The 26174-nt window shown below is 41.4% G+C and overlaps 2 protein-coding genes across 4 annotated transcripts in view; one reads left to right on the top strand and one right to left on the bottom strand.

The window, feature by feature from the left end:
- LOC106637783 (phosphatase and actin regulator 3) overlaps positions 1-2368 on the top strand; it is a 142181-nt gene extending 139813 nt beyond the window's left edge. For all 3 annotated transcript variants that reach the window (XM_089592809.1, XM_089592808.1, XM_089592807.1), the window contains 4 exons: positions 279-334; positions 416-519; positions 672-844; positions 933-2368. In XM_089592809.1, the coding sequence (XP_089448935.1) occupies positions 279-334; positions 416-519; positions 672-844; positions 933-948 (349 nt within the window). In that variant the 3' untranslated portion in view covers positions 949-2368. The remainder of the gene's footprint in view (positions 1-278; positions 335-415; positions 520-671; positions 845-932) is intronic.
- A 3805-nt stretch (positions 2369-6173) lies between these two features.
- Positions 6174-26174, bottom strand: part of S6KL (ribosomal protein S6 kinase like) — a 53159-nt gene continuing 33158 nt past the window's right edge. Inside the window, exons 8-9 of the mRNA XM_089593150.1 lie at positions 6691-6915; positions 6174-6554 (exon numbers count right to left, since the gene is read on the bottom strand). Of these exons, the coding sequence (XP_089449276.1) occupies positions 6414-6554; positions 6691-6915 (366 nt within the window). The 3' untranslated portion in view covers positions 6174-6413. The remainder of the gene's footprint in view (positions 6555-6690; positions 6916-26174) is intronic.

Here is a 26174-nt window from a genome sequence, read left to right as displayed (position 1 = left end):
TTTTTAATTCATAATACAAGCATAAATTATCAGATCATGCAAAAAAAAAAAAAAAATTACTTCTGCCCTCAAAAAGTTATTACCGTACGCTCAAAAATAATTATTACTAACCGCAAAAATAGTATACTTACTTAGATGAATGTTTTATACGCGGAGATGATTTAAACGACTAAAGTTGCGTAAGAAAAAAATATACCTAAACTCACCCTTCAAACGTGAGCTATCTTCCTTGGAAATTAATTTCTGCGTGCTAATTGAACGTTCGTGTGATCCCACAGGCGGCTGAGCATGCGGCCAACTCAGGAGGAGCTCGAGGAACGAAACATCTTAAAAAGTAAGCCCTCTTTATCTCTGACACCTGTTTAGACCCTTTTGTAAAAACGATTCGACTAACCGCGCGATTTTACACGCGCAGAACAAAGCCCGGCCGAAGAGAAGAAGCAGAAGGAGGAGAAGAAGCGCTACCTCCTGCGGAAACTCAGCTTCCGGCCGACCGTGGACGAACTCAAGGAGAAAAAGGTCGGTTGTTAGTTCTCTTTAAAAGAGAACTTTGTCTTTCATTTTATTTATTTTCACCTACATACAGTGTCGAATGCGGGAAGCATTGCGTATACACTCAGAGTCTTGTAATGTTATGTGACGATTGCACGGAACATTTTTTCCCTCGACAGATCATCAGGTTCAATGACTACATCGAGGTGACGCAGGCGCACGACTACGACAGGCGAGCCGACAAGCCCTGGACGCGACTGACCCCGAAGGACAAGGCTGCCATAAGAAAGGAGCTCAACGAGTTCAAGAGCATGGAAATGGCCGTTCACGAGGACAGCCGTCACCTCACCAGGTACCGTACCACAATAAGCCCACAAAGATTCATGCATTGTGTAGGGAAAATATAAATAAACCATGGCGCTCTCTGCTTTCTTCCTCAGGTTCCATAAACCATGACAATTGCAATGTGTAGAGTTGATAGAGTGTGATGATGGTGCAGTTAACGAATGTAACGTGGGTGCTGTGCCGTTGTGGTGCGACATTGGCGGCCGCGCGTCTCAACGCCGTCGACACGGAGCCGGGGTCTCGTACTCGCCCGCTGCCGCGTGAGGCGACAGCATCGTGGTGCAACGCACTCGTTTTGGTATCACAACTGGTTGTCCGGATGGAGGACGGCGTCGATGGTTTTGCGGATGAAGGAAGAAGCAGGATTTTGCTTTGCGCGTCCCGTGAGACTGTACCGATCGGTGGACGAGGGAACGAGCACGGCGTTGTTGAACACGCAGGCACGCACCACCCGTAACAATACTATTATACATACACACATACACCTACCCGCCGGTTTCAAGTGCGGCAGCTCGATTGTGATATAGAGTGCGGAAGAGCTCGCTGACGCTAAGCTTCCCACTCTGCAACTGATTTCTTCTTTATTCGCTCTTCTTTGTTTTAGCTCGTTTTTTTTAAACTCTGCTTGACTCTTTTTATTTTCCATAGCCGTCATTTTTTACAAACTCGTTCGTGCGTTTTTATCTCGGGTTTGATACACGACATGTGTACGTCTCTCTCTCTTTTTTTTTTTTTTTTTTTTTCTTTTTTCTTGCGGTTCACCGCGCCTTTTTTGCGGATCGGCGACAGAATTAGACACGTAGGGGAGGAAAACAGCAAAATGTCGTTCAAGAGCTTGCAATATTCGTGCTGTTCGTTGTCTTGTGAATGCTCATTATGTAACGATTTTCAAAGTGAGCCAAAGCTTTTCTCCATGTCTCTGTACGAATCAACAATCGATTTATTTCACGATTCTAGTATTATCGTTGTTTGAAATACTCATCAAATTTGTAATGTATCATATTGGTACGTTTATCAAAGAAAAAGTAATATTTTTTTCAAGGTGCGCACAGAAAGAAAACCGTCTAAATTGCACAACTGGTATTAAAATCATGTAAGCGACGAAGGTGGCCTTAGTGGCGCCGAGAAATTAATTTCATTTCGATTGCGGCAATCTCGACATCGATTCGAAACTAAGCTGCGCACAATACGCGGGATAACGCGTCCACCGCTGCATTGGCAATACTTATCAAATTAAATTAACGAGCAATTAATCGAGCGGGACTCTCAGATGGCTGAATATTGTAAAACAAGAGAGAAAACCCGCACGTTTTGGACTACTGCGATGTGTTGTTCTGTACGTCGAAGAGCATGAGATGTTGTGTTCGATAAAATCTGCTGCGCTACGTTTGAAAAGAAAGTCGTGCAAAGTTTCCGCGCTGCGTAGGATTTTTTGGAGAATCCTTGGCAAGAAATCATTTTTGTGTGACTGCGAGTAGTCACCAGAAGATAAAAAACAAAAAAAAAAAAAAAAAAAAAAAAAAGAGAAAAAGACGAGAGAATTGGCCCCTCTTTTTGGCCGCATTCCTGAATACACATATAAATATATATATATATATTTAGTAAAGTTTTCGAGTTTTTAGAGGAACAAAACTAAAATTGTTCCTAAATATATTTGTGCATTAGAGAAACACCATGCTGCATTCTTATGTGACTTACTGGCGTTACCTGGCTCGTCATTGTTTCCAAAAGTATCTTTTAAATCATGTCTCTGCAGTTACATCGATCGCCACTGTATTATATTTATTGTACATTTTTGTTTATTATCGTTTGTTTTTTTATTTATTTTTTTTATATAGAGTCATGTGTTTACCGGTTTATGCGTAAATTTATAAATTTTATATTTCGAAACGTGTGCAATAACAACTAACTAATTGTAAAATTTAGCGGCATTCCTGTTTTCGTGTTGGATTTGTCTTTTTTGTACTTATATATTTATACAGGTAGCTTTGGTAAGCGCACAAGCTATGCATCGACTTCTATTAATAGTTATCATTATAAATATATTAAGTATTGATGCGAATAAAATGAAACGTTGTATCGTGCAATTAATCTTGTACAGTACATAATTATAATTATGTAGGACTACTTAAGGGAAAAATTTCCAATGACTGTGGATCACTTTCAACGGTATTCTCGATCGTTTTCCATTGAAAAAAGGCGAAAAAATGTTAGCGATCGACCGATTGTTTAGCAAAAACAAGAACAGTATCTTCCATTGATCGAAGATTGCGGTAGTTTAGGAATAAACAAATTTTTTTAAAAAGCGTTTCAAATCAAAATTTTCTATTCAACAAGAAATGTTTTGTGTATTTTAACAAGATTGTCGATATCTTGAATCAATAAAACAAAAATAATCATCGCCCAAATTTTTTTCTTTTTTTTTTTTTTTTTTTTTTTTTTTTGCTCAATGTCAAACTTTTGGTTTTATATCATTGATACTTTTTAATTCGAGTGCAAAATAATTTATATTAAAAAAAAATAAACAAATAAACAAAAAATTGGAGACGAAAGATGAGAATGCAAGATGAGATCTTCTTATCGTTTAACGGAAGCTATAACCACTGAAGCGACGAACGAATTTACGCACGATTAGCGAAACATATTTAGGAGAGTTCGGCGTTGACCAACGTCAAGCTCAATTCTTGTACATACATATATAAATAAATATAAATACACATATAAAATAATGAAACAAACACACTGAAGATAACGAAATAGTAGGTAGGGCAGAGTCGATTGTACGAAGCTCTTTAATAGAATGGGAATAAATTGATGCTATGCACTATTGCATAAATGATAAATTCAAGACAAACTACATATAAATACATATTAATTTTTACGTATGACGTCCTAAACGTGAACGATACACCCTATTATAAATATTATAAATAATACGCGTAGGTATTAGCATAATGCGCGTTTCTAGTACCAGTTACTATAAAACGTGTTGGTACGAACGTCAAGTGTACTAAGAAAAGGGAAGCAAAATAATATGCCCCGAGCACAGTATACGTCTTGTATTTTATATACAAAAGCGAAGACATAGGAAAGAATATGTGTCACATGAAATGATTCGCAAGAGGATCGCGCTTTCTATATACATATAACTTTCAACGTTAAAATATGTACTTTGGCTAACACTCGGAAAAATATAAAATAAATGTGTAATCTCTAAGTTGGACAACGCACGAATGTGTGTGACGGGAATCGTGCGCATTTGCATAAAGTGTGCAATTTTTAAGGTATATAGTACGATGTGGTGCCATTAGCCTCAAGAGAAAACAATTAATAGACTTTCGATTGCCCGACGTTTGTTGTCGTTCGATCGAAAGTCGAGCTTTAAATTTTCCTTGAGGTCGTCGATTAAGCGAAACGCGTTTGAAACACCGAAACTTCCGTTCTGTGGCTCGTATTGAATATTAGATAGTATTAAAAAAAAGTGTATGGCTTCATGTCAGTCGCAGATAACCGATTGGGTGTAATAACCGCGCTTGGATCCATGTGTGTGCATACAATAAGGAACATTCCATCGAGCTGTAGAACGGAAGTGAACAAAAAATTGATAAATAGACGGGGGAAAAAAAATTGACGTTTTTCGTAACGTTGAGGTTTGTAAAGTAATTTTTAAAAGTCGCAAAAACATATACACACTGCACATGCGGTGAAGATAAATTTCCTGGTATCGTTACCTGGACGGACGGTCATTTCTAATTGTAACATATTCGTAGACGTGTAGTTAAACGTAGTTTTTATCGGTAGATTATAATGAAAACAATAATAAAGAACAAAATACGTTTAAGGTGGTACGTGAAAAACGAAAAAGGGCTTATTTCAATCAATCAATAACTTTTTTTTTTTTTCGTGCAATACAATGGGTTAAAAGGGTTGGCGCGCACGTGTTTAACATTAACACGTTCTGCTGTTCTAAAACACTTGATCGGAAATAAGAAAAAATACAATCACTTGTAGGCTGTTGTTGTAATTGAAGCTATGTCGTTTCTCATATCTTTCATGGAATATTAAAAGAAAAATTAAAATTTAAGAACAAAAAATTTAACCGCCAAACTATATCCAACGAGCGAAGAAGTTTATTCGTGTTTTAAAGAAAAATAATTACAAAAAAAAAGTAGTATTGTGTCAGCAAGAGAGAACAAAAAAACCGAGTTATCGTCCTTCTTACTACGATAAAGAAAACTCGATTTGAATAAAATTAGCTAATATTACAATTTGTTCGATACGAATGAAGTTAAGTGTCAAATTTTTCAAAAAACAAATGATATATACATGCATTGATGGTGATTTTTACCGAAAAGACGAAGATACTTGTACTGTGCGAGAGCAGGAGTTGAAAAAAAATGAGCAGCTTTGTAGACAAATAAAAAGCTTTGTTTTTGTGCTTCTCTCTCTTTATTTTTTTTTTTTTTTTTTTTTTTTCATTAGACAAAGGTTTATTATACGTTGCTATGTCGATGTATCACTGTTCCGTTAAAAAAAGAGCGACACTTATCTTCATCACACTCACAATCTATGTTTTCAAACAGCTCAATTATATTTCTGTTGTTCAAAGTATGCGTACTTTTTCGAGAAACAGCGAAGGTTGATGTGTACGAACGTATATGACTGTTGTGCGTTGGCCAAATACACTGAAGATATAGATGCGAACACGTAGTATGCTGTATTATAATAATCGAGAAAGAGAAAAGAAAAACAAGAGGCCCATTACAAGTGTAAGGAAACATTGTATATAATTATTATTATAATGTAAACTTTAATGAAATCAATTGTACCTCTGCCGAAGGAGGGAATAATTAAAACGAAGCGATTACATGGGTAGGGCCGAGAATGCGCGCGAGGGAAGGGGGTACAATGAGTATTAGGTATTAAAACGAGCGATATAAATGTCGGCGTTTCCGAAAAATCGCGCACCACACTCTCCGACTCTGGCGATTTTTTTATCAGCGGGACTCTGCGTTCTTTGGAATTCGGAAGCCATTCATGTCTTTTGTTATTAGTTTGTACGCGCACCTTGATTATCGCAATTTATTATATATATATATATATATATTATCAATGAAATATTGTAACAAACAAAAATACTGTTAACTATTCTTAAAAAAAAAAAAAAAAAAATTAAAACTTTTGTAAACTGACATGAAAAATATCTTCTTGTTCATTCATTTGCACCCAAATCCAAAAATGTTAGACTAAACATCAATATGGTATTTTCTTTTCTTTTTTATTATTATCAAATTCATCATTTAATATTATTAAGTACAAATGTCCATAACTTTGGAGTTACGAATTAAGTAATAATGCAGACTATCGTACATTTTAATGCTACGTTACAAAAACAAATTTGTACTTGCAGTTTTGTTGGAAGAAAATAAACGGACATCTATCGTAAGTATATCGAAAACAACTAAGAATAAAATATCGCAGGGTATATATAATTATGTACACGTACAATCAGATCAACGTTTGTAATATCACAAGTGAAAAAAATTGGGTCCAATCGTAGGCAAAAGCATCCCGATTCATTCGCTTTTCGCCGACGCTGTCCAGGTGCGGCTCGTACTGCCAGCTCCGACGAAGGAGTCAAAGTCGGCGAATTCATTGTCCACCGGGGACGCGACCGTCGACTCGATTTTCCTTCCCAAGAGCGTAAACGGCGATACCTGAAACGAAAGGAATGAAACCGCTCCAAAGGAATTCCAAAAATACCCACGACAGAAATCGATCATTTAATAGCCAAGGTCGTCTCCGAAGGATTGGACACGAAAAAATAAAAAATAAAAAAAAGGACTGTCAAACCTTTCTGGCGGTGTAGCTGCGCAAGTCGTAGCCCATGTAGAATCCGATCCGCTGAAGGCCTAGGACTGATTTAATCCGAAATCTTGGCTCGGGCTGCAGTAGCCTCTTGAGCATGTCTATCGCGACGTGCGACAGATCGCCGACGTCCTCGGGCAGAGTCCCAAAACTCACGGCCTTGTGCTCCTCGTTCTCCAGTAGGTCGCTCGATATGTTTTTACCTGGGAACTGAAACGAGAGGAGAAAACAACAAAAAATAATTAATAAATATTGCTGAATGACGGATGACCCCAACACCGACAAGCTGCCGGCGTGTCCTCCACACTTTGATCGATGAATAATTCATCAAGCGCGAAAATTTATGCGATTTCACTGAAATATGGCTTTTTTCACCTCACCGGTGATTATTTTGAAATTCCATGCCAGACTCGATGCGTAGATTTGTCGATAGAGCTTCGGGCTCGTGTTCTATTGTGCTGTTCAGGACTTGGTCTTTACGGAGCACAGTCAATTGGGTTGTACTAAAAGTCTAATGTTTTAAAAAACCCACATTAAGAGTGTAGAACAGAGAAAAAGGCTCTTTCGGTTTTTTTTTCTTCAAAAATGTTAGATATCAAAATTGCTTTTTTACTTTGCGTACAATTATTGACATTACAAAGAGAAATGGATTTTCCATCTGCCGGCAGAGAGAAAACCGTGAATTTTAATTGACAATAATAATTATCGAGCGAAAAACGAGGTCAAACGACGGACTTGTTGTTGGTTGTCCCTTTATTTTCTTCCCTCCCCCTTACAGCCAAGTTTTCTCTCCGATCGAATATTAATAAAAAAAACTTTCAACCCCTGAAGGTTTTAAATAGTGGGGGAAGGGGCGTGAAAAACAAAGGAGGGAAGGGGGTGACTCGAAACAATTCAAGCGTTTGGTGTTTCTATTGCACTTTGATACGCATACACTTCGGTAAATTACTAACAACAGATGTATACATATATATACGTGTATTATCACCGTTTGGCAATCGTGACGGGTCTCCTTATATTCCCAACCCAGTGTAATGCGCGTAAATGAACATCAAGCGCACAATACACCCCATCAATAGCCCATCACAGTGATGTATGTACATACAATAGAGCGGACTACTGTACTCTATGCAATTCAAATGGGACCCCAAGCCCCTTATATGCATCGGACAATAATGTGCAACGTGTATGCACAACTCGTCTCCGGGGAGGGTCCATCCAAACTGCCCGTCAGCCTTGAAAATCAAAGCCCTCGAGTGAAATAGGGGAGGAGGTTACAACACCTTCCAGCCTCGGTCACACACACATATATAGCCCTGCTGGGCTGTATAAATACATGAAATTAGCTGGTGATAGGAGGACTCGTTAGCGCCCGTACATTTACATACATATATATGTGCCTCCATGACGCGGACGGCCGTGCATCAAGAGGAAGACGAGGAGTCTCTTTCTCCCTCTCGAGTGAAACGCGCGCGTGTATGTGTGTGTACGCACTTGTGCAGGGTCAACGGCCACGCGCGACCCTCAACCTACCCGCGCCACCTCCTCTTCTCCCAGCTTCTTCGAGCAGCAGCTTATTCTCTCGTGTCGATCCATCCACCGGCGCTGCGGGAGCGCGCGCACGCAGAGGCGTCCCATCAGCGTGAACATCACCGCGATGGGCATTAGTACACTTAGTGTACAAGTCGCGGCCTCCTCCTCCTCGACCGATGCAACTGACGTTGTACCAATATACAGAGGTGTCTTTTGGCTCGTGTTTATGATGCATTGGTGAGTAGATCTCTGCGATCGTTCATCCATCGGTTGATGATGTACATGCGTGTACGATTTTTGCAGCGGAGATGATCTCTATGTTGTTGATACCCCCTCGTATACATTTGTCGTTTTTTGATTGTTGGAAAATGAAATGAACTAATGAAACACCGAGTGGTCGGAATCATCCCCAAATAAGTGCCTAGGGAGCCGTTATCGATTGTTTGGTTTATTTGGATAGTTTGGACAAATGTACGGGCCCCTATGTCGGATTGACACACATTTTTTGTACGGATTTCTCCCGCTGGGGCTTGAAAAGGATGACGACAAAGCCTCGATCGAGATCCGTGGTAGACCTTTTGAAGAGTCCAACAATTGAGCCGTACGATTTCAAACGAGTCCTTCGTTGGGAGTAGTTTCAAGCTTGAGCATTCGTATACTCGTTATCCCCTGCGACGGCTGGCCCCGTCCATAATGCTTATACGTGGTAATGTATATAGCCCTCGCACGGTGCAAGTATATAGTTACCTAAGTAGAATGAAAAAAAAGAAGAAAGAAAAAAAACACGAGCAGCTACACATATCGATTCGTGCTTGGTTTCCCAGCACTCCGTAAAGCATGGTTGATCGAAGCGCTCGTACATGTGGTGTATATATATACCTAGATACTTACGAGGTAAGTATAGGAAGAAGAAGAAAAAAATCGTCCCACAAGTAGCATAACGTACATTATAGGTGCACTCAAAGAGATGCGCGATGATATGCATTTCCCGTCTCTAGACTGGTACGGTGTATGGGTATCGCATCGGTATAATGTATATACACTCGAGCCCAGCGATCGGGGCCATCGCGATCGCTTACCTGCATCCCAAGAGGAGCGTTTAAGTAAAACTTACAAGATCGAGCGAGCCAGCCACCGAGATAAACGGGGCGGAGCCACTTGGTCGATGGCTAAAAATCGCGAGAGGTCAATAACTCGGCGCCTTACAGCTTACATTGTATTTTTTTTTTTTTTTTTTTTTTTTTTTTCATCAACTACCGATCCGTACGTATATATAATCGAGTGCACGACAGCTCCTCTGCTGTTGTATAGCCAAGCGGTGCAGGTGTAACGGACAATGTGTATTAAGCGATAACGCGAGAGTATATATTATATGTATGTAGGTACACGGTGGCTGTATGGGGTGGGGCAGGGAGGGTTTTGCCTTTTCTCGTTTGCGCTTCGTTCGAGTCAATCGCGGTGGCAACGACATCCAATCCGTGCAGGATGCGCCGAATGAGGCGAGGTGATTGAGTCGTTGATGAAATGCTAATTGGTTACAGCTGGGGTAATCGCGTTATGGACCGAATCGAGTGATTAACCGTTTAGGGAGACGGCTTCGACGGCTGTATCGCATCCACGAAGTATATTACCACGAGCTTTACGTGTGTCGTCTAAACATCACACGGGTTTTCACTGATTTCATCCAACTGTCGATCGGTTTGTCCCTCATTTGTGTGTTATGTGCTTGGTGTGTCACATTTGTTACGACTATAACGTCACCTAAATGTTGTTCTATCATTTTGAAATATCGAGACGATCGCCGTCAGTATTTTCTGTAACAGATTTTATTCCTACGGGGGTGAGTTGAAAGTTTAAGTTGTTTTGTTTTAAGTGAAGAAAAAAATCTGTACGGACATTTCTCGAATAAATAAAGTAGAACAAAAGTCGTCACTCAATTTTTTTTTTGTCTTTATGTGGTTCTGGTGGTGTGCATTCCTCTTTGGTTCTTGAGTCAATGTGGCCTAGTATATCAGAGGATGAAGGAAAAAAAGGCCTAAAACAGAGGCTTGATGATACAAACACAGAGATAATGTCGCGACAGTGCCGCGGAAACGCAAATACAGCGATAGAGGGTTATAAATAGAAAGGCACAAAGGTAGAGCGCTAATAACGAGGTCACAGTGATAAAAACACGATAATGCAGTCAATGTGACTTATGGAAGTACAAAGGTGCAAACAAAATATGTATATGGTATAAACCTAGTGCATGGAATAAAGAAAACTTAATAATGATAAATAAATAAAAATAGTACCTAAAAACTAGAAACTTATTTTGTAAAATAAATGTAATAAGACTAAACAAAATGAATAACGGAAAAATCTGCAGGTGAGAGGAAAATGCAAATCAAACCAAATAGTTGTACATAGAAACATAGGAACAGTAGCACAAAAACATCATGGCCATGATGGAGAGCGAAAAAAACGAACAAAGAAAATTTGGAGTGATTGAATAAAAATAAAATTCATAGTAGGAGATAGAGAGGTAGATCTCAATTGAGATTGAAATTCACAAAAAATAGGTGCGAAAACGTGGAAAACAATAAACCAATACCCTACATAAACATACGTATTTCAAACTTGGTTGTAAACATCTCATCCGTTTATGTTTTTTTGCGATATTCAAAGTGCGTGAATATTTAAAAAAAATACACATATAATTTCCATCATAAATGAAAATATGTGCTGTTACAAATTTTTATCGCTAATACAAGTTGTAACGAAATTTGAGTTTTATAATAATTGCAACTCGTACACTACATTAAAACGCTTCGGTTTTTGGAAGTTGGGCTAAAGAAAATATTTGTTACATCAACCCTGTAGATTTAATCGAACCCTTACCATAAGTATACAAAAGAACAGACGAGCTTTCTCCAATTTCATCAAAATTCAGGGAGCTCGTATTGACTTGACCGCTCATCCACGTACACGTCTACAAATGTACGTGCAGTAAAAACAAGTGTAGGAGGACCTTGACCGAAGATGTAACACTGCAGACATGCGACCCTTTCTCTCAACCGAGACATATATTACTAACCTTAAAACATATATACGCACCAACGTTGTCCCTCAATCTTCTTCAAGAAAGGGTGGTTTTATTTTGGTTTGGTTTCAACCCCTTCGATCATTTCTCAATCGATCATTGATAGGAACAGCGGTAAGATGTACCAACGGCCATCACATCGGATGCTTATTATGCAAATCGTACGAGCACGTACTTCTTAGCAGGTGAGCGTAACGTGTCGTCGATCTGCGTGGCTGCAACGTAGGTATGGGCAGGTAATAAGGGGTCGAGGATTATGCCATTAGCGAGTGGGGGATTCGTAATTTGTTACACTAGATTAGCGGCTTGACGTTGTTGTTAATGCCTCGAGGTATTAACGGGCGCTCGTTTCTCTTTGTTTTTCCAGGAGTGCGTGCCCTTTCCGTGGCGTAAAAAGGAATATGGTTGCAACGCTTGAATTTTTATACATATTTGTTCGATGATTTGTTGGATCGGCGCGATTGTGTTTGTGTTTCGCAAAGCAAGTTCGAGCGAACGAAAATTAGTGTCAAGGAGCACGAGGGATAGTGAACTCTCTTGCGAATAACAATTCTTCCATATACATTTTTTTTTTTTTCATAATTTTTGTTGTCGTCTTTGCAAATGAGTTTAGGCGCAGGTTTAGAAGAGGCTGCACAACCAATCGAGAAATAACTTGGATCGTACGCAAAATCAGCTTGAAGTGGCCGGAGAATGGAGAAAGATATTTAAACGACGAACGATGAATAAAAATGTAATGAGCAAGCTAAGAGTGAGTGAACTGTTTGAGAAAAAGAGTTGCAAAATGTGTTGAGCGAGTAGAAATGAATGGTGACTAACTAGGAGTGTACAATTTTCGTCCATTTTAAAAGAATAGTCAGACGTGCAAAACATTGCAAATCAGACCAAGTAACGACTATCTGATTGAATGTTATCGATCGAAAAATAAGTACGTATGAAAAAAGTATATTATTTATTTTGATAAACAAACCAACCTAAGGAAAAAAAATTTTTTTAATGATAAAACGAAAACTTTAAATCTTTTCGAAACTCTACGTGAAATTTCTAGTCCCGAATTATTTAGGCTGATTGTGTTACACAAACATATTTTCAACCTTTAAACTACGAAGCTAAAAAAAAAAGGGGATAACGGGCGTCGTTGGCATCGTCAGCTTGATTATAAGCACAAACTGTATCAACGACAAGAAAAAAGATGAAGGGAGGTATTAAGCAGCTTTATATTTTCCGCGAGCAGCACAGCTGCTGTTAATCGTAAAAAGCAAAACGTGAATATTAGCTACGGCATTAACGTGCATATTTTGCAATATCCCTCCCAACCCCTCGGACGTGTCAAAATTTCAACGGCGAGTTATATACATTGCTTTTTTTTTTTTTTTTTTTTTTTTTTTTTCCTTTCAACGTCGATATACAAGAAGAAATATGCACGGCGAGCGAGGAAAACGCGAAAAATATTCCTCGCGCGCGCATTCCAGCGGAAAAATCACGAGACGTAGCCGCAGCCCCTCCAAAGAGCACCTGGCAAAGTGAAATGTGCGAAAGAGAGAAGAAAAAAAAAAAGAAAACGAGAACACTTGCATGTACACACAAACGCGGGTAGAGCACTTTTTTTGCACCCCAGTTGGCGTATACGACACTCGCACGCTGACTCGGAGGAGAAAAACCACGAGCCTGTACGATTCCGCGTATATACGTATACGCGTACAAGTTTTCGCACGGAGAGGGGAAGCCTCGATTTGTCCGCCAATCTATATATAGGGGGAGGGAAGAATGGGTTGCGCGAAAAGGAAACAAAAAAAAAAAAAGGGGGGGGGAGGCACGCATTCCTCGAGCCTCCTCGGCGAGTCTCGCTCGTGACCTTGGGACGCCGTTCTGTTTTTTCCCCCTAGAGCGGATAAATTTATGCAAGGGGGTGTGCATACGGAGGTAACGAGCGGGCGCGTGCTTTTATCGGCCTGTAAACTGTGTACCGTCTCTTTCGTGCGCGTGTGGAAGAGGAGGCGCCGGAGAGCCTCGTGAAATAGTCATGAGGAAAGGGAGGGGTGGCAAAGGGGAGAATGAACCACGGCATTTATATACGCAAGGATGTCTATAATATATATATATAGAGAGAGAGAGAGAGAGAGAGAGAGAGAGAGCGGCGTGGTTGTTTTTATTACGCGCTCGGCTGCGTGGTATAAAAGTTGCGGGAAAATTAAAAATTAATGGATACATATATGCACGCGTGCAGCCAGGGAGCCCATTAGAGATCCTTCTGTATGGCAATGGGAGAAAAGAGGGGGGAGTGATGTGTGCTTAAAGTCCGTATGTGCATTACCGGCAAAGGATATTATGCTAGGGTTGTTTGTTCTTAAAATAGAAGCCGCATACCCGTGGCTTTTTATTGCCGAGCGGATATTATTATGTACGGATGTGCACATATATATTATAATTATTATTATGTATATGTATGTGTAAGGTGTTTCAACGAGAGAGTTTGCGGCTGAAATTTAATTGCTACTGCTGATGTTGCTGAATGTATGTTTTCGAGGGATTAAAAAACGGCAAAAGAAAAACGAGTTGAACGTTTTTCAAGAAAGGAGCACTTGAAATTTAAATTAATTATCAACTAAAAGTAGAAAAAAAAAATAATAATAAATTGGTTACTTAAATGTGGAACACACTAGTACACCTGGACTTTTTGGTAAAATCTTTTGTGGACAAAGAATATATATTATATACCTACATGATAAACGGAAATGTCCCGTGCTGTTAGAAATCCTGCAAGTTATTGGATAATGCTATGGTAACGTAAAAATTGAAGAAGAGCTGTATTGGAAAAAAAAGGCAAGTAGACGTAACTTTGGCAATAAATTACCCGCACTCTAACAAAGTGTTCCGAGCAGTGGTCATAGTGGCTTGGACGAATAAATGTAAAAAAAGCAAAGAGGGACTCGACGATGGGAACGTTTCTTTGTACGAAAGATATCGGCAATTTGAGTCGAAAAAACCAGCTACCTTTGCAGTGACAACATCCTGAGAGAAAGAAAAGTTTTTTGTCCCTCTACCATTGCGCTGATAAATAAAACATCAGTACCGACACTACAAAAAAGCTATCCGAATCAGTTATTTATTTTTTCCAAGCAATCCATGGTATACAATTTCGGTTATTGTTCCAAACATTATAAAGCAATCCGATTATCTCCTGCTGTGATGCTTTTAGGGCTTTGTTTACATGCAGCAAAGCGGATCCATTTGTGGATCTACAGATGCTGCTGTCACTGTACAATATACGACAAGGCGAATACGTCATATAGTAGCGTATACCAACAATCATAGTGGTACTCCCATACAGGACATATGTATAGTGGATACGTATATTTTAACACAAACAGCCCAAGAGATGGATCGTACCTATATACACGCAAAAAAAAAAAAAAAATAAAAAAAACGCGTTTATAAATAAAAATGAGAGCCAGTCGTCATTAAAAATTTCACAAGCTATGGTTTGCCCATACAATTTTGCGTACGTACATAATATATATGCATGGGGCACCTGCGTGTGCCACAAAAAGCACCCGCGGCGGGCGTATATATTACAATTAGAAAGTTGACACTCGGCTCCTTGCCCTGTTACGCTGGCTCGATCCGTGGGAGATGAATTTCAAACATTGTTCGCATACACGAGCGTGTGTGGCTGGAATTGACATTCGACCAAATAAATTCCGGTCCTGCGGCACTAAGCACGCCCCAAGGTCATTAACTGTCCGTAAAAGCCCCGTTTTTGTTTTTTTTTTTTTTTGTTTTTGTTTGCCCCGCAGTCGATGACGAGTTGGGGAAACAACAACTAATCGTAAACATACGTATCGGCCAGACGGTCCTTGGGTAAAAACAGACGAAAAAAGCAAGGCTTAACGGTACACCCCAGGTAAGCCCGAGAAAAGCGGGCGGCTCAAGCTCGTGTACACATATAATATATCCGAACTGTGCCTACACACGTATATACGAAAAGTCCTGGGGTTCCGCTCACGGGGGACAAACAAATCCACGGCTGCGTGGCGCCTGCGCTGGACACGATTGTCCCCTCGAGGGTCTTGGGAAAACGACAGAGACAGAGAGACGAGGAGAGAAGAAGAAGAAAAGGGGGACTAGCGAAATTCCACGGTGTACGGCAACAACGGAGAGTCCTTGCCAGAAATCCTATACGGCGCCGTCGAACGATAATCATCGTCATCATCGTTTCTCTCTCGGCGATAACCAACGTTTTGTGTATATACGTACCTATACCATAAATACACATGCATACATTAGAGTGCATGTATATATGCAGGGGAAGGAGAAGAGAGAAAAACAAAGAAGAAGAAGAAGAAGAAGAAGAAGAAGAGGCCTCACATATAGGGGCGGTGTGTAACGCGATGGCATCGAGTTATTCCCATTAACAGAGTCGCTTGGGTGCTGCGTGATGGCAGAGGAGGGCTCGTTTTCTATTTATAAACCGGCAGGACTGGCCTGAGCTGCTGCCTTTTAAAACCACCTTTCGCGAGAGAGAGAGAGAGAGAGAGCAGAAGAGCACACAGGATATGCTATACTATGCCTACCTGTGGGCTTTGGAAATGGAAGGGAGACATCAGACCGGAGCCATGATCCGTCGGTCTAGTTCTTCTTCCCGCGCGTGTATACATATACGTGGGCAGGTAACTACCCTCCGATCGCTTCGATCCTTTTTTTCGTCCTTTCGTGGAACTCGGAGAAAGAGAAAGAAACTCGAGTTGTACCTATACCGCGAGGGATATAAATAGCCGCGCAGAAACGTGGGGTTATCTCGATGCGCCGAGACGATGAGCCGTCGATGCTCCGACTGGGAACACACGCTTGGGTGATGATATTATAATACACGTGTGTTGTGATATTTACGGGTAACGTTGTTACGACACTGTATATAGGCATTCGCATCTTATAGACTCGAGGGTTCCCCCCCCCCTCTCATTCGCAATTAAAGGTTCGTTACACGGATAAACTTCACGGTGCGTGGTTCGCGTGTAACGAATGTAAATGCATGTGTGTATTCATATACCGCGATTGGCATCTGAATTTATTACGCGAGCGCGTATACGCTTATTCGGAAAGCAAAGCGCGAGACTGCGCTGCCAATTAGGGAATGCTCTTTTTTTTTTTTTTTTTTTTTTTTTTTTTGCACATGCCAACTGTTGCAACCGACACGGACGAAATTGAACGGGGGCATATATGGGTTATTGGTGAGCCCTTGCACGGGCCCGTGTCGTTTTTCACGCGGTCCACGAGAGAGTGCTCGTCCATCAAACTCGATTGGAATGTTTTACAACTACTCGCGTCTTTACATTATTGTACGCGTATGTGTGTGTGTGTGTGTGTATGATCCATGGGGGCCGGTTGACGGGGAACACCCATCACCATGGCGCTCCCATATGACGTAAACATCCACGAATTCGTGAGAAATACAATGTACCTATATGCCACCAAAAAAATAATTCACCACCAAGAACTTGTCAATAACTCGATGTTGACGTGCGTCCGAGGAAAACAAAAAGCGAGAAATAAAGACCCCAAGATACCGAGAGAGAGAGAGAGAGAGAGAGAGAGAGACTCGGAACGCGTACGATACCAGTTGCATCTCCTCTTTTTTTCACGCGAGCACATATATTATAGTATACATGCACGTATTTCCACCTTCGACGCCACTCACGCACCGCGTAAGGATAATAGCCGCTGCATGGATCTATAAATAGAACGCGAAAGGAGCGAAGAAGCGTCGAGCCGAGGAAAAACGAAGGAAAAAGGGATGATTGGGGGGTGGGGGAGAGCGCACATCCTTTCCGGCGGCGTTTCTTGCGACGTAAGAGCCGGCGATGCGAAAAAAAAAAAAAAAGAGAGACAACTGAAAAGGTATAACGACGGCCAACTTAGGGCCGTTCTATTCACCCCCTGACAAGAAGTGGTAGTAGTCGAACGGGGGGAAGAGTCGTTCCTTCCCTCCATGTCCTTTGCTGCACCCGTGGACGTGTACAGGTATTTGCTCTTCTTCCTTACCTATGGGACTGTCGCGTCCGCTTTTTGTCACGCCGAGGGGCAACTTCTTGGTGTTTCCTCTCGATTTTTCAGACCACGAAGGGTCGGAACGCAAAAAGGTTCGGATCTGTGGAAGAGCAGTGGTGATGCTTTTTTTTTTTTTTTTTTCTTCAACCGGATGTTTACTGGAAAAATGGGATGTACGCTATATCTAGTTGGCGTGGGAATGAGACGATCTCCAGTTGAAAAATTATTTTTTTTTTTTAAGATTTGAAAACTGTATACAGCGATAAAAAAAAAAATACGCGGAGCAAAGTCTGGTTAATGGAATCAATTGCAAGGATGTTTTTTTTTTCTTCGCCATCATTCGAAGGTTCATCGATGATCGCCGATGAAGATAAAACTTTTGGGCTGCTCAACATACGTGTCTTGCTTCTTTTCTCGTAGACTCGTGGAAGGAGGCCGACGCTCCGTAAGGTCATTGCTCCGCGAGATGTGAAGCGGATCGAGGATGATGATGCAGGACGAATGGAAAATCGAGAGATCAGGGGACAACTTGTCTCCTGGTTTTTTTTCCCCCCGCTTCATCAGTGGTTTTCTACAATTTTCTTTTTCCCCCGTAAGTCGCCCATTCGTTGCGTGACAAATGCATTTCTGCCTGTTTTTTTTTGCGAATAAATTAAAATCCACTCCGTAGCTTTGGATGCAACCGTGTGTGTAGCTGCGATGCGCATAAATCCACGGAAGAACAACAACGGTGCATCGGTGCCTCGCTGGTCGAGATTAAATTTATAGAGTTATAAATTACACGTGCGTCGATTTTTTGTGTTTTTTTTTTTTTTTCTCGCTCGTCCGTGCGCCATACAACGCAAGTATGTGTGGAAGCAAGGCTCGTCGGTAGCAAACAGTTTTCAGCTCATTGCATAGCGATGAAAAAAAAAAAAATTGAAACGAGACTCAAAAATTGAGGGAAAAAAAAATCCAACATTACTACAGAGACCCTCGAGGGGTGAGATACGCGTGTATAACGAGTTCCAAGGCCTCCGAGCGCCTTTAATTCACCTCGGCTTCTAAGCCCGTGGCAATAATTTTTTCGCGCTATGATATACGAGCGTTACAGCCGTAGGTGCAAGTGGAGGGGGGGGAGGATGATGAGCGCGGGATTTGTAAAAATTTAGCCAATAGCGCGGAGCAATTTACGACCGGCTACATATATATGTGTGTATATACATGTTATTAACGGCTCGGCGATGTTTCTGCGGCTGCGGGGCGCGCAGCTCGGTTGGACCGATTATTTTCATTGTCGCGCGCTTCGTCGACTCTCTGTGACCGAGAAAACGCGTATTGGAGAATCTGGCACGACGCAAAAGGTGTCAAGTTCAGTCTTTTTTTTTTTTTTCTTTCTTTCTTTCTATTTTCAAATGACACAAAACATATAGAGTACTGTATTTTAAAAAAAAATTACATTTATCGATCTTTGTTAATGTATAAATAGGTACATGTGATGGGCACTTTAACGATCGAAGTTATGGTTATTTTTTTTCTTCGTTCCGACCTAATAGGGCCATTACACGCAAAAGTTGAAGAATGCACGCATAATTATGGTATTCGCTGCGTTTTAAAATCCCATCGGAGACGGTCAGGGACGCGAGAGCAGCTCGCGCGACGTGTAATTTTCGCTCTCTATCTTTGTACGTGTGTGTGCGATGCTCGCAGTCGAGAGGCTCGTTAAAGCGAGCCGTGAAAAAAGGGGAGAAAAAAAAAATAGGCCGCTGCAAAAATGAGATTCGAGCGATTACACGTAATAATATTTTCCCCTTCCCCCCCTCCGGGTCGAGTGGCGACCGCATCCATCCGAGGCTTTTCTCCCGCGAGAGTCGAGGTGCACATTGGAAATGCGTCCAACGACGACTCCTCGGGAACAAAGGCTCATCCGCTAAACTCGAACGCGAGCCTAATTACGTTTGCCGATCGGAGCCCTCCCTCGTCGCGAGAGATGCGGGGCAAACCGAACAAAGAGCCATCATCACCGGTGATCGTCTCCAGCGTCCCTTTCCGCAGCCCCGCGGTAGCAAGCAATTATTTACCCATGTGTCTTTTTTTTGTTTTTATTTTTTTATTTTTGCCCCTTTCCCCCTTGAAACGGCAAAAACAAACGTCCCCGGCCTGTACAGCCACGCGAATCGAACAGTTATATATAGGGTTCGTACCTTCGTTAAATAAGTACGTACCATGCACGCCGACGGTCTGATCATGATTTATACAGCCTCTCTCTCTCTCCTTCGGGAGCGCACGCACGAGTAAAGTAGCTTTCGAGCTGCAAAGCGCCCCGCCAAGGGGGCCCTTATTGTAATTATTATTATCATTTTCTTCCTCCTCGCTTTTCCCTCGACCGCGTGCACGTGTAGGGACACGGGATGCGCCGCGTCGAGTTGGATAAAAAAAATGAGGGGAAAAACGCACCGCGGTCTTTTCTTTTGGACAACGAGCGGATATCGCGAGTCCCGGGAACTTGTTGCGAGAAATGTACAGTCCCTTGCCTCTCAGGACATCGGAGTAAACTGACTTGTACAAAATTACCATTACCGTGATATATGCTGCTGAGACGAGGTTTATGTGTTTTTCAAGATGTTTCAATGTTCAAGAGTCCCTACCCCACCCCCCTGGTGATAACGAGTGACTTTAGAAATCCATCGTTGCATTACTTTCTTTGGATGAACAAAATATGTTTCGGTCGATGCTCCGAGTCTCATTTCGAATAACTTGACGAGTCGTTCCTAAAGCCAATAATTAATTCAAGTTACTAAAAAAAAAAAACAAAAACAATTGTCCGTGTAAGAGCAGTACTGCACGTTTTGATGAATCAATTAATATGTCTTCTACAGCTCCGGATGCATGCAACAATTTACAAGATCGAGGCGACTTGATCATATACACGTGCGCCAACATGGACCCATCGAAGATACTCTTTTACGTGCAGTATTAAATATGTACGTGTGTGTGTGCGTGATGTATATAAGGTAAAACGTTGTTGACCATTTTTCAAAGGTACGTATATGCCTCGGAAACAAGGTTGGCATAAAACGTCCCCTCGGACAAGTTTGCGCTCGATCATCGATAAAATCGCTGCATCTCCTCGCCGATCTCGGTTGTACAGCGCGTATCTTGGGCAAACAGCATTAAAATGTATTAATAAACAACCGGCCGGGGCGAAATCACCGAGGAGCATGAAAATGTACAAGTACGAGGTTGGCGTGCGTGAGAGACGGGGACCCTCGAGCGGGGGTCTAATCGGACGACAGGGCGCCAGGAGCGACGCGCCCGTTTAGCTTTTTTTTTTATTTTTTTTTTTGTTTCTGCCATCCCTCTCTGGATGGTCAACCGCGTTGTTGCAGATTATCGGGAGGCGCACAAGTGTATGTATATACGTATACCCACGCGCGACGCGGCTAATTATAGACGACGGGATAATGCATCCTCGTCCGTGTACACCTGATCCATAGGCGATGCGGATGGATGGTTGTGCGTGCCCCTGGGATTACATCGAGGTTCCCCAGCCCGAAGGCACCGCAGTCATGCAAATTCATGCCAATCGTCCTTCTTGCACTTTTCTCGAAAATTGCGATGATGATAATAACATACGCACGATACTGTGCGATGCTTTCGTATACACACAGATACTATTTGTAAAAACAAAAATGCTCTCAATTGGAAGTACACATACACACACACTTGGTACACATATAATTATGTATGTTTTTTCAAAAACAGTATAGGTAAATATGTATATATTATTAGTACCTGAACTTCGGGACGTTTGTTTTAATTGACCGGAAAAACGCGTCGCTTCAATATTTGTTTGCGCTTCATTTTCGTTGGGTGTTTTCTTTCACTTTTTAATGAACGGCGCCTCGAGTGCTCGCTTCGTGAAAAGCCTCTCAGTTATACACCGAGAGTTGAATGGAGCCGAGATAGAAAGAAAAATATACCTACAAGTCGTTTTAACGAATCCGACCACGTGTAGTGGTTTCCACTGTTCGACAACGGTATTGAAATTTCTTTTGGGCACGCGAGTTCATCTGCACCTTTCTTGCGTAATTTTATGGGTACCGAATCTCGTGACCTCATCTAGAAATATTTTGCCAGTGTTTTTCCTACCGTTACAACAACAATAACAACAACAAAATAAATTTGATAACGGTATCACGAGCCACTCTGAGTTTGAATAGTACAGCCTCTTTTTTTTTTTTTTGGAAGCGCAGGATTTGCATTTGTCTGTAAACACACGCTTAAAACTCGATTTGCATGAAAAACGTATACAAACGAATATGACAAGGGATAAGTATTTGAGACCCATTAATCACGCGGATCAATACCGTTCGGCCGTTCAATATTTATATACGCTCGCGTCTAATTCGAACTACGTTCTCGAGTATACACGATAGCCCGGAGGATAGGTCGCGGGTGCGGATACCCACCCATCGGGTGTATGTAGATCAGTGGAACAGAGTAACGTGAGACACTAGCGTATGGACCGCCACGGGTTAGATTCGGATGTGAAAACGAATATTTTCGTCCGTCGTGTGAATATATAAATACGTAATTGTGCGGGGATGATTGACCTTTTTTTTTTTTTTCTCCGCTCGGATACGGTAGAGTGGATTCAACCATCACAGATGACGCGTGGGTAGAAATTCAGTTGGCTCATTTTCAAATGCAAAAGGTTGTTTTTTTTTTTTTTTTTTTTCTGCCTTTTTGCACGCGTATACACACGATGAATATTTCATCCATCCGCGGAACGAAAGATGATATTTTTACACATTTCTCTCGTTCCTCTTCTACGCATACATATTTATGAAAAACGGCAATAATTGGCGCCTGAAATAGCCAAACCCGCGTAGCGTCGGTCAGTGTACTCTCGGCACCGTATAGGCACAAGCTAGCTGTACTTTATCGGGCGAAACAGCATCCACGAAGGATCGAGCAATATAAGGTTGTATATAGCGAAACGCCGGCCATGTACAATAAAAACCACTTGGGCGAGAAAATCACTAGCTCGCGATGAATTCGATTAGCACATTATACATGCACGGAAGAGAGATGGTCTCTGTGTCAGGTATATAATATTCTGTTGTTGATGCTGTGGTTGTCCGTATAAAACCGTGGATCAAAATCCTCGTATGAGCTCCTTTGCTCGGGTGCTGTATACCTACCTACACAAGCAAAAGAGAGAGACAGAGTGTTTACCGTTAACGAACCGACGTCTTTGCGCTCCATTAATTAAAGCAGCGGCACACCGACTTATACCTATGTACCACAAGCCTATACATATACCTCTCTCTCTCTTTCTCTACATGCCTTTGTGCTTCCAATAATTTTTTGTATGGACTTTATCGACGACGAGAGTTGCGTTTTCCGAGCTGTATGTCATTTTTTCTTAATCGCAACATATATCATCTTAGAGAGGGAAAAAAACATTGTAAAACCTACCGGCAGCACATATTCCGTTGGCTATGTATTCGCGAGTATACACGCGGTAGGCGATTGCATTGTAGTAAAACGGCGTCATGGTTTATAAAATCGTCACGGCATTCCTTTGGGCGAGCGTGAAATTTCATTCATTGAATAAGTTGGATAAAGGGGAGAAAAAGGTCAATCATCGTTCACAATCGCGTGGGCCCTCTGTACGCGTGTACAATCCGACACAAAAGGGATAGCCGGCAATGGTGGTGGGTGCCAAGTTATCTCACAAATAACAACAACAGCTCCGACAGTTCGAAGAATGCCATAAAGTACCATCTCGGGACGTTTTGAATTTCTTTCAGAGCCAATTATCCTTTGATCGAGCGCTTATACGTGCGCGTGCACCTACATGTATATATATATATACGTACACCTCTGTGTACGTGCCACCACGTCAAAGCCCAACTAAACGCATAATGTGTTTCATTGTGCGTGTATTTACAAGCGCCTTTGATTCCTAATACGAAAACAAATAGTTTCTCCCTGTGCGTACCCAAGTCCGGTACAACCGTGCCTTCGTAAATCCATCCGGAATATCATGCACGAGTCAACGAACCCACGTGTGTTTCGTGGTATTTTCCGTGGAAAACAAAAAAAAGAAAAAAGAAAAAAAACCCATTCATCCGAGAAAAACCATTTCCATCTCCAGCATCGACCGGCGCTATAAACAACCATTTTCCAACCGATAGGAGCCACCCGGTGTTTTTTTTATCAAACACGTTACAGACGCGCGAGGGAGGGAGAAAAAAAATACCAGTTTTCGGTGCAACGGAAAATGCGCCCGGGGAATTCCGGAAGGAGCGCATGGGAAAGATGATGATCGGCCCACGACGTAGAAGCGTTGCGCCGCGCTGGTGCCATTATTCAATTGAAGTGGTCGGTGCTACGGGCGACACCGGACCCAGGGTTATTACCTCAAAACAATACGTATACGTAGGATCCGTTTAACGCCCGTCCGAACCGAGGTTTATTATTACGCAACGCATAGAATAACATCGAGGTTCATTACAAACTTATGGGCAGGATAACTTTTGTTTTTGTGTCACCTTCAATAATAATGGTAAGCTTATAATTAACGTTGATCGACGCTTGATTTAGCTTCGAATTCAGGAAACAACAATCAAGCTTTTGGGTGGTACGAACTTTTGATTTTACGTACAGTCAGGACAAAAGGTACGAGTACTCGATTGTCACGGGCACGAAGAGGGGGATGAGGGATGTCCATCGGGTGAAATGACAATAACAGTAAAAAAAACCATTTCGGAAGGGAGAATCCGGGATAATTGAAAGCGCTGATTCGTAGACCAGTGGCCTTTTACGGTAATCAGGAGGGTCGACCGAATGAGAAAAACAGAATGTCATTTTCACGAAATGGCCCTTTTTTGCATTATTAAAATATTTTTTCAACAAACGCTAATTAAAGTAATCGGCTCCTCGGTCAACTCGCTTATTAAGGAAAACAAGCGAGCAATGCAAAGTGTTAGAAACAATGCGTGACTGCTACAACATTTTCATCGGAGTCAAGAGTGTATTTTAGTATTTTGACACATATATTTTTATTCCCTTTAATTAATACCAAATGCAACGCGGACAATGTAGTTCCACGTTTTAAGTCACTACCTTATATCCTGGAATGGTGCTCCGGCCGAGTAATACAAAAGGCATAGTCATAATAAAACAGTCACGCTTCAATAAAGGGTTCATCATACAAATGTGTCGGCGAGGCTATTACTTATTACTTTTATGAATACACGATCAATAGTATACACGAGTTTTCAGTTTGATTAATGCATCAAGCCTTTACGGGTTTTCTAAAAAAAAAAAAAAAAAAAAAAAAACTTTCAGTGCAGTCGATGTATCAACGTCTCTCTTGTCCTTGAACTCGTGTCCAATTAAAGATAGTAACTAGTGATTGTAACGATTTTCCAACGCGTGTATGATCGAAATAAAAAAAAAAAAAAAATTAGTACAGCCTGCACTGGAATACAGTAATTTACGCATCAATGATGCATGGACGAGTATAATACACAACGGGAATTATCGACGTTTTTAAAAGCGGCGCTCTGAAAATTACACATCAATTCTCACGCGTCCCGTTGTATAAGCGAAGTTTACATGGAGAGACGCAAGCGTTATGTCAAAGATAACACTCCTGAGTTTTGTTTGGCTTACGTGCGTATGGGCATACGTACCGCGGAAGATGCGACAGCCATCATGACGTTTTTAGACAAAAACTGATTTTATTATCACGTGTTCTCAAACCACACGATAAAAATTACAACTTTTGTTTCTCGAGACTATTTTATATGGCAAATTAATTTTTTTCGTGACTGATTACCTCATCTCAAGTGCTTTACTTCAGAACCACGAAACGAATAGTTTTTTCTCCATATGCAAACAGTGCCATTATTGAGACTACTGAAAAAATTTTTCGAATATATTTTGCTTTTAAATCTTATAAATATATATTAAAAACCTTGGCTTTTCTGTTTTTGTACACGTCAATGGTATTTTTTTTTTTTTTTTGTCTTCAATTAATGTGTACAACGTAGGGAATACACCTAACAGTTATTAATAACCCAGCCGAAACTAGCAAGTAAAACGATAGTAACGATAACAACAATGGTAATCATAAAAACGAGAGGCACGTGTCAACTATATAATACCTACACATAATATATAATATATATTATGCAGTAGAAGGGAAGACGATACACCGGTCGAAGGTGAAATACCTACCACGAGGAATCGCTCGCGATCGAGCTAACAATGTAACTATACATACACGTATATATGTATGTAGGGGCACGCAAACAATAGCAAATAAGCTAATAATGTTCCGGTGGCGCGTATACATGTGGGAATTCGATTGGTTGTGTGTATACGTGAAGGTCGCGTGTGCTCTGGGCGCTAAAATTTTTGGTGACAGAGAAAAGGTGTCTCTTGGAGACGTGATTTCACGGGAAACTCCCGAATATTAGCGCTCCGACTAATTTCCCCCTTGGCAAGATTTACCGTGGTATTTCCGAATGAACGAGCTAGGGCGGCTCGCCATGTAGCTACGTTCCTCCAACTTTTCCGGCTGATCTGAGCTTTCCGGCTCGAATAACTCAATCTATACATGATTTATCTGGTCGCGTGCACCCATGTGTGTGTGTACACGAAATCTCCTCTCCCGAGCGACGGCTCTCCTACGCTTATCGCCGATGGCGTTACACGGACAGCCAAACGTCAAGAATAGTCTTTGGGATTCCCATCCCAAACAAGATAAGACCCGGCCAAGACGTATTGCAGTATGTATACGTGTGTC

The sequence above is a fragment of the Copidosoma floridanum genome, unplaced genomic scaffold (genome assembly GCF_036245765.1).
Source record: "Copidosoma floridanum isolate Cflo_tuat_1 unplaced genomic scaffold, Cflo_Japanese_pri ptg000019l, whole genome shotgun sequence".
Lineage (NCBI taxonomy): Eukaryota > Metazoa > Arthropoda > Insecta > Hymenoptera > Encyrtidae > Copidosoma > Copidosoma floridanum.
The sequence above is the reverse complement of the archived record's forward strand: the minus strand, read 5'-3'. Positions and strand labels throughout refer to the sequence as shown.